Below are 9,223 nucleotides of genomic sequence, written 5' to 3' on the forward strand. Positions count from 1 at the left end.
AGTAGGGAGCGTGTTCTTTTTCAAGGGCCTTACTCTTAAAAGTTGTTTGTTTGATTTGGTGACATGCTCTTCTCCTTCTCCTCTGTTTTGTTTTGAGAATTTTATGTCACCCCTTGAGATAATTGGAGAAATCTTGAAGGGAGGGAGCTGTCACCCAACTGGAGGGGGACTTCTAGAATTTCAACCCTAAGGATACCGCGAGAAGACTGGCTAGACTTCCCGCAAAGAAACATCAGTTCTCCCAGGAAGAGATTTCTAGGAAAAGACGCTCACTAATTAGCAGTTATTTGCCTCCAACAATTTCTTTTTCTAATGTGAATTTTATGGAGTAGAATGCAAGACTCCGGAGACCACCCCCTGCCTGTGCAGACTGGGGAAATTCCCAGGAAGCCAAAGCGTTGGTCTAGGACAGGGTCCCACCGAGGTAACTTGCCTCACTTGCCCAAAGAGGCAGCAGGTATAGAACACCTGGCTGGGGCCATGACAAAGCCCATTTCCCCCATGACACTGGAAGAAAAATGCATTTACATGTGGCGGAAGCAGAATCTTACCCTTTCTCTATGAGGACCACCCACCCTGTCCTGCACCCCTCTGATGAGCAGTGAGTTAGAAAAGGCAAACTCATCACCCAGGGGAAGACGCTTGCTGACCATTCCCATTTTCTGTCTTTTGCAGACCCTTCCATCATGAACACCTGGAAAGAAGAAAACTATTTATACGACACCAGCTATGGTAGCACAGTAGGTAACTAACTCCCTGACACTTAAGGGCCTTTGACATTCTTACCCTGTTTTCTAACAGCCACAAAGTTACATTGTAAGGGGAGGTTCTAACGTCCTTTATCTTTTCACCGCCGCAGATTTGTTGGACAGCAAGACTTTCTGCCGGGCCCAGATCTCCATGACAACCACCGGTCACCTTCCTGTCGGTAAGTTGTCGTGACATCAGGGGTTGAGCGTGCCACCTGCAAGTCCTTACTGAGAATTAACAAGAATCATCAACATTCTACATTTCCACTTTGCTAGATGGAGTCTTTCTCATTAAAAGAGTAGGAAAGGAATAGAATTGCTATTTTTAAGAGACCTGCTTTTGAGCCAAAATTTGTACATTGAAAATGACCAGTAGGGAAGCATCTAGGAAAAGTGTTTGTCTCCTGTGAAACCAAGTCACTCTCTTGTGACAACAAAAACCTCTCTTTTCAACAAAACTTGTTCTTGGGAAATTATCTGATAAAACTATTCAGTCTTGGGTATATTTATGGGGGAAGGAAGGCTATATCTAATTTTCAACAAATTCTATCTGACTTTAGGGGAAGAATATCTAAATGTGGCCTTCAGAGATCAGTGAACCCTTGCTGATGGCCTCTGGGTAGAGGGGTGGCAGTTGGACATTTCTAGAATGTTGGTTATCACAGGTCAGTTTTTAAGTCTGCCCCTGATGGCTCAGAAGGACTCTGATTAGTCAGACCACGTGCACTTTATAGGAATTATGTTCACATTAGTTGTTTTGGTTAAAATTGGATGCAACTGGGGCTACCCTTGACTCTCAGTCAAGGTTCCACTGAGGGGGTTGGTCTGATGTGAGTCCAGAGAGGTGCTTTCAGATTATATTTCCCCCTCCCCTTACAAAGAGGGACACTGGCACGTGCCATGTGAGGACTGGGGAGGTGACCAGATGGTTCCATGTTGTCCCTTGACCTGCGTACGAACCCACAGCTCTGCTTGGGTCTGTGAGTTTTGGAGCTGGGACTTGTCACGAGTCAATTGCTCTTTTCCTGGAATTGAATTTGGGGCATCTTAAGAATTGGGATTTAAATGAAGAACTTGGAATCAAACAGCCTCTTCTCCCCTGACTTCCCCCTCTTTTTTTTTTTTTTCTTTTGTTCACTGTGTTTTTGAGAACTGAAATAACAAGATTTGAGGTTTTGTTCTCGGGTCAAACCCCTTGAATGAAGCAGGGCTGAAAGCCAGTGCAAATGCTTCTGGAACTGAAGTTAAGAATGAAGGCGAATTCATTTCCCTACTTCCCCCTCACCCAATAGCCCAGAGCATTATGTGTCACTAGAAGGATTTGTTTAACTTAGGAAATAGATCAGACACTGGAAAGGCTCTGCAGTGGGTTTGCCATTCTGGGGGAACTGAAATAATTGAGGGGAAATTTCTACAGCAGTTGTGGCCACCCAGTCAAGACCCAGGATTTCAGAGCTGAAGAAACCACCCGATCACACTCTGACTTCCTCTCACACTTTGTGAGGTGGCACCTCTTGTGTCCTTCCGGTCGGATCTCTGGCTTATGACAAAAGATTGTAGCTGAGAATAACCTTGCACCAACCACTTCCTAAGTTCAGGGGTCATTAGGTCTTCGGGCACCTGGGAAACATAGAAGCCAGGCCACAGCTCCCCTGCCCTCAGAGCCTGGCTAGCCTTCTTTCTTCTGTATCCTGACTTATCTTCTAGAATCTCAGAACCAACAAGGGCCCATTCTGCTTTCACATTTGCAGTCACAGGGAACACACTGTCCCTTTATTCCATATTTGAATCATCCTTAAAAGTAGGCTTTCCAGATCTGCACACCCTTACCTCCATTGATCTGTATTCCCCTGTACCCTATTCCTACCCTACGATGGTAACACCGTGAAACAATCCAGGACCTCTACCAGAATTATGATGGCAAGAAATCAACTCAGCGTCTGGGCTTGGTAGATTCTTTGGAGGAACAGCCCTCCCGTGGGATACTGAATTATAGCCTTGTATGATGGGTCCATTCCTTCCAGAAAGGTTTAGTCTCTACTGGATGGGACCAGAACACACCCCCAACCCCTATAAAAAGACCTTTGTCATTTGCCTGAGTCTTTAGGTTTTAAGTTCCCATTAAATTGGGCGCAGGTAAATATCTTTCTATGTTTTAATGCAAGTTACAAGCCAAGCGAAGGCGAGGCTCAACGTACACTGATGCCCTCTGTGATAAATGCAGGTGGGGAAGCAGGCTTTGTTTTGATTTCTCTGTCATCTGCCCATTTCACAAAATGGCTGCTGCCAGTGTTCCTGATCTGCCCGATAGTCCTCGAGCCAATCACGCCAACTGGGGCTTGATGTGTTTATTCACTGACTTGTTGAGCCTAGAGCTAGGGTGGCACGGTCTATTATAACACTGACATTTGTATATCCCGTAAAGAAATGGCTCACAGCTGAATCACATGCAAATGCTTCTAATCTTCACTTCTTGCGAAGCGGCTTAGCTGAAGTCATGCTCTGGAACTTGCATCACAAACCTGTGGCTTGGTGCTGCCCTTGCCCAGACTGGACCTTGGGCTGAGGTACCTGGGAGCAGAGCAAGAGAAAGCCAAGCTGGACAACTTCCCCAGAGGGAGCCATTATTTTATAAGAATGAGTCACTTAACCACATGGCTAACTTCAAAGGTTTTGACTTTTATTTTGGGGTGAGGGGAAGACACAGGGGGAGAGGCCATTGTATTAAAGTGAGCTTTCAGATCAAAAGACTTTAGTGCTAAGGCAGGTCGGTGATTCCACAGCTTGCCCACACACACCGGGGACAGGAAGAGGAGGCTGGAAGAAATCTTGAGTTGCTTTTGCCTTTGGCTGCATTGTCCTTCATATTATTTATGATGGAACCATTTTTATTGGGGGATTCTTTATTTTTAGCTTTTCTTTAAGTTGGACGGAGGTCCAGTCTAGGAAAATGGCTGACATCTCACAGAGAAAATTCCCTCATGCTCTGCCTGGTCTGGGGTCTTTAAATCTAGACTCCTACGTGAGCCTAGACCCCTGCGGTTATTCACAGATTCTCACTGAGTGTGCACATATGTGCATTTTTCTGGGGAGAGGGTCTAAGGTTTCCATCTCTTTTGCTAAGTTACTGTCACCCCAAAGTAATTGATTCTGTATCAGCTTGGAACCCCCTAAATATTATTATTGAGGCCAAGAAGCCAAGAAACACTTCAGTTGTTCTGAATTCAAGCCTGGCTCTGAAATAATGGCCCCACAACCCTCTTGGATGCCATTGGAAAATGAGCTTTGCTTGTGGCCTACTGGGTAAATGCCACTCTTTGTCTGCAGAACAACGCGGCCCTGTCAGCGTGATGTATCACTTGGAAACCGGGGTGGGTGCCAGGCCTGTCGCAATACTGTCACATCCTGATGGGATGTTGCAACCTCACCCTGAAACCTACAGGGAGGGAGAGTGGAGTCTCCTCACATTTCCTGTGAATTTGCCCTTCCAGATTTCGGAGAAACCCAAGTCAGGGGGAGGCCCTCTTGCTGGCAATGCCAGGGGAGAGATTCTTAACAAGAATAAGAGGCTTCTCAGCTCACCAGAGCTGATGAAATCCACCCACCTTGCAGAGGAACAGCTAGGAATACTGAGTCGTGACAAGCTGTGTGCCCATATAGGTGAATGTGTCCCTGAGTGCTGGAAAATACAGAATCCTCAAGTTGGAACTGCTTCTCCCCACTAGCTAGAGCACTATAGAACAGACCCCGATTCTTGGCAGGGAAGACTTCTGTGAAATCTGTGCTGTGCCACCATCTATGAAAATGGCACGGAATGGCAGTATGAGTAAAGCCTCTGGATTCAGATTGTTTGTGTTCATCTCCTGACTCTACTTTCAGGCTGTGTGACTTTAGACAAGTCATATGACCTCTCTGTGTCTCAGCTCCACCACAGCTATAATCTTTGGATCATAACAGTACCTACCTCACAAGGTTATTGAGTGAAATAAATAAGGTCATTCAGGTAAAAGTAGCACAGGGCTTGGTACATAGTAAGTGCTCGATAAACAGTAGCTGTTCTTCTTAACCATTTTAATTAGGAGCTAAGAGTTAGTCTAACTTTTTTGAATAATGATGCTCTTGACAATTAAATGAATGCCATGGGTCCTCTCCCTCTGCACACAGTTTCAGTCAGTCTGAAATGCCCTTGTAGGCCACACAGGGGTCAGTGAACCTCAGCTTAGGAAGCCCTGTTGTAATGGCTCACAGAAGAGAGGCGTTTAACTGGCCCCTAATTCCTTAACAGGATTGGTTTGCATTTAGAGACTCTCCTCTGTATTAATACCATGGATTTCTGACTGAGAGATTTTTGGTAAGATTTGCCTTGGTCCTTCTGGTACCTGAAGTGCCCAATTTCTCTCTCTCTCTCTCTCTCTCTCACACACACACACACACACACACACTCCACATACCCATGCACACGTGCACATGCACTGCTACAAAATTAGTTTTCTTTTTAAGAAGTTTCATTTCACAGATCTGCCTCTGTCATCTTCTCTTGGGCGATACTCACAAGGGTTACCATAATGAGTCATTTGTTAAACTAATCTATGTTTCCATAGTCCACTGGTGGCCCTCTGTACTGAGCTCAGGCCAGTCAATGGTCCCTTTGTCTGCTGATTAAAATGTAACTTTGCATGCCAAAAAAGGGCACTCCTCGGGCTTAAAAGCCATTTTCTTTGTTATAAATGTTTACATTTTGTATTATAACCCCCCCATACACATACACACTTGACTATTTCAATGACCTAAATTCTTCAATGGCTTCCTATCTCTCTCAGTATAAAGCTAAATCCAAAGAGTCCCGTCAAGGCTGAACCTCTGCCCGTTGGTCACAGCTGCACCGGATTCCTTCTATTCTGTTGAATGTACCAAACACATACTGACATCAGGGCCTTAGCGCTTACTATTCTTATTCATAGCAGGTTCTTCCATAAGCTCTCTTCATGGCTGGCTGTTTTCCTCACATCCTTCTGGTCCCCTTACCCGAGAGGTCTTCTTGTGACCACCTTATATTAAGCAGCAAATTACTCCCATCATCATACTTCTGTCCCCATTTCTTTTCCTGCGATATTTTCCTTCATAGTTTTTATCAGCTCTATTTTGTTTTGCTCATATACCACATATACAAACAGTGCCAGGCATGTTCTAGGGGCTCAAAAAATATTGGTTAAATGAGTGGATGAATGAATGGGAATGAGGATTGTAGGAAAGAGATAAATTAAACAGCTCTTGTTTTTTCCGTTAGCAGAGTCACCTGAGATAAAAAAGGAGCAAGACCACCCTGCAAAGTCCCACACCAAAAAACACAGTAAGTTGGTGGGCTTTCAGATGGCTCTTGACCCTTCCTTTCACATTGGGCGTAATTGCAGGCTGCTAGTTTTTAGGCAAATATGCCTCTGTCTGTTGCCTTCCCTTCTTTACCTCAGCCAGTGTTAGTGAGACAGTAGGGGCATCACTTGCTGGGTAAGCCCCTCTGCAGTTTCTCAAAGTGGAGACCCACTGGATGGCTCCTCTTCACGCTGCTCTATTTGTTCTAAAACTGAGATACCAGGTGCATAAGCACTTCTTGCAGGCAGGAGGTTGGTGATTTCCCCCATTCCAGAAAAGTGGATGGGAAGAGAAGAAAGATGGGAAGAAGTAGCTGAGATGTATCTTTTTCTTTTTTTTTTTTTTTCCTTTTGTTGACTGTTGGCTTCCTACCTCTGTTGAGTTATCAATCCAGGAAATGACTGTTTACCCTTAAGAGTCAACAGTGCTCTTTCGAAGTCATATGTCCCCCAGTAATCAAACGAAGATCTAGGAAGTATCAGAGTCATGGAGAAGAGGGCACAGAAAGAAATCAAGATGGTGTAATCTACGAATGATAGGGAACAGGGCATCTTTACTATCTGTACTCCACATCATTCCACAGAATTGAATGAGCACAGAACCTCCCACGGCAGGAGGAATTGTGTGGCTGAGTCTGGTGGGGGTCAAGTAGGATTCAGTTGCTAATCTCATTTTGGTAACCGCTTCATTTTCAAATTGGCCCCCTCACTCCTACAAGACCCTGCCCCCATATATTCTAGGAGGTTAAAGTTCCAGAGCCCTGTCAATGTGCATTTGACTGAGGCAGAGTCGCTGGGTGAAAGTGATACACTTAGGCTGAGGTCCTAAACGAAAGTGGTTGAAATTTGCTCCTCAGGGAAATAATGGATTAAAATGAATCCTGAGCAATTTGTCAACGGTAATTCAAAGAGACTCCCCCCTGGCATTGGAGGTCTGAGACCTATTCCTTTGTCTTAGCTTAACACTGGTTAATTGGGCGATCTCGATCAAATCACTTACATTCTTTGTGTCTCAGACTCTTGATTTATAAGCTAAAAACTTGTGCTAGTTCATTCTCAAATGCCTTTTGTTTATTTAAAACATTTTTTAAACATTTTTTAAAATTTATTTTTGAGAGACAGAGCATGAGCAGGGGAGGGGCAGAGAGACAGGGAGATAGAGAATCTGAAGCAGGCTCAGGCTCTGAGCTGTTTGTCAGCACAGAGCCTGACCTGGGGCTTGAACTTACATCATGAGATTATGACCTGAGTTGAAGTTGGATGCTCGACCAGCTGAGCCACCCAGGCACCCCAATTGCCTTTTGTTTAGTTCTGATATTTGGTCATCTTGTTGTCTGACTTTGCCGGTAGATAGGGGAAAATGGAGTATGTCCTATTTGCTGGAAAATGTCACAAACTGTGCTTCCACTGCTCCTTCTTTGCTGTGACTTAGGCCATTAATAAACTCCTTTTCCAACTTCTCCTCAGATCCACGAGGGACTCACTTATGGGAATTCATCCGTGACATCCTCCTGAACCCAGACAAGAACCCGGGGTTAATCAAGTGGGAAGACCGGTCTGAGGGCATCTTCAGGTTCTTGAAATCGGAAGCTGTGGCTCAGCTGTGGGGGAAAAAGAAGAACAACAGCAGCATGACCTATGAAAAACTCAGCCGAGCGATGAGGTGAGGAGTTTCCAGTCCCAGCCATGACCAGGTATTTCCTTGGCGGTCTCAGTCTGCCCAGCCACCTCATGCGATGTCCTTTGTTACAGATATTACTACAAAAGAGAAATTCTGGAGCGTGTAGATGGACGAAGACTGGTATATAAATTTGGGAAGAACGCACGTGGATGGAGAGAAAACGAAAACTGAATCTGCCAACACTTGAACACAGACCAACACATACCCCAAATGATAGCCAACCAAGAATTCCTGGACACGAGTAGTTCAAAGACTACTCTCATATTTATGTGCCACGAGGAGGGGGAACAGCATCCGCTTCTAACGGGAAGAATGAACACTACAGTCGATACAATTATTTTGTTACTTTGAAGTATGTCCTATATGGGGAACAAATGTACACAGTTTTCTGTGAAATATGATGCTTGTATGCGGTCGTGATTTGTTTTTGCCTCTATCGTGAAGTTCTTTTCCACTGCAAGAAGAACAGGATTGGTAGCCTTACGCTTCTTGCGAAAAGAAAGAAAAAAAAATATTAGAGGGCATTAAATGTTTTTATATGCAAATGATTAGGAAAAGGTGATGCGTCCTCTGCACTTACGCATCACATCCACGTGGCCTCATCAAGAGAGGTGGATGTGGTCATGAGCATCGACTCCAAGGTCTCAGACTGACAGGATGAACCAGAGGATGCTGGGAAGTTTAACCTGGGCTTTAGGAGCCCGTGAGTGGAACATGAAGATTTCCAAAATCCAAGTGGACTTTGATCACAGCATAATCACAGGACTTGCGATGCTTAAATCAGTGAGAAGAATAATGGTTGGGGGCTTTCTACTCATTCAAGAATGATTTACCTGATGCCAAGGCTGTTTTTCTCCCTCCCCTTTGGATGATTGGGGGAAAAACTTCAATTGCCACCTCTGCTCACTTCTAGATATTTAAGAGAGTGTCTAGCCTTGGTTGTTTTTATCCCAATCGCTACAAAAATAAATGGGGAAAAGGAGGTGGTGATGAGTTTGCTCTTGTATTCCTATAGCCCCTGGTTTCTCGATTAGAAAAAATGGACATTTTTGGCTAAGTAATTCTTTATTGTGCATTATTTGGTTGTCTTGTGCATTGTGGCATGTTTAGCAGTATCCCTGACCTATAGCCAGTAAATGCCAATAAGATTCCCATCCCTGAAGTTGTGACATCTTCAGAAATTGCCAGATATCCCTTGCAAGGCAAAACTGACCTTGACTGACAGCCACTGATGTAGCCTGTCAGGATGAAGGTGGTGATTTACTCTCAGAACAAAAATATGTGTAGATCTTTAAGTTTCTAAAGTAAAAGCAAGGCTGCAAAGTCAACCAACTTTTAATTTTTAAAATGTTGGGGATATTGGGAATTTAGGAATGGGACTTCTAGAGGGAATGTTCAGAACCCCAGATGAGAGCCAAAGTCAG

The 9,223-nt window shown here is 44.5% G+C and overlaps 1 protein-coding gene across 3 annotated transcripts in view; it reads left to right on the forward strand.

The window, feature by feature from the left end:
* The window catches only part of EHF (ETS homologous factor), a 16,900-nt gene extending 8,761 nt beyond the window's left edge, over positions 1–8,139 (forward strand). For 2 of the 3 annotated variants that reach the window (XM_077777483.1, XM_077777485.1), the window contains exons 4-8: positions 676–744; positions 860–928; positions 6,037–6,099; positions 7,586–7,781; positions 7,871–8,139. In XM_077777483.1, coding sequence (XP_077633609.1) covers positions 676–744; positions 860–928; positions 6,037–6,099; positions 7,586–7,781; positions 7,871–7,970 — 497 coding nt within the window. In that variant the 3' untranslated portion in view covers positions 7,971–8,139. The remainder of the gene's footprint in view (positions 1–675; positions 745–859; positions 929–6,036; positions 6,100–7,585; positions 7,782–7,870) is intronic. The other variant, XM_077777484.1, reaches the window with a different exon arrangement.
* Positions 8,140–9,223: the final 1,084 nt, after the last annotated feature.

The sequence above is a fragment of the Crocuta crocuta genome, unplaced genomic scaffold, assembly GCF_008692635.1.
Source record: "Crocuta crocuta isolate KB4526 unplaced genomic scaffold, BGI_CrCroc_1.0 scaffold384, whole genome shotgun sequence".
Classification (NCBI taxonomy): Eukaryota; Metazoa; Chordata; class Mammalia; order Carnivora; family Hyaenidae; genus Crocuta; species Crocuta crocuta.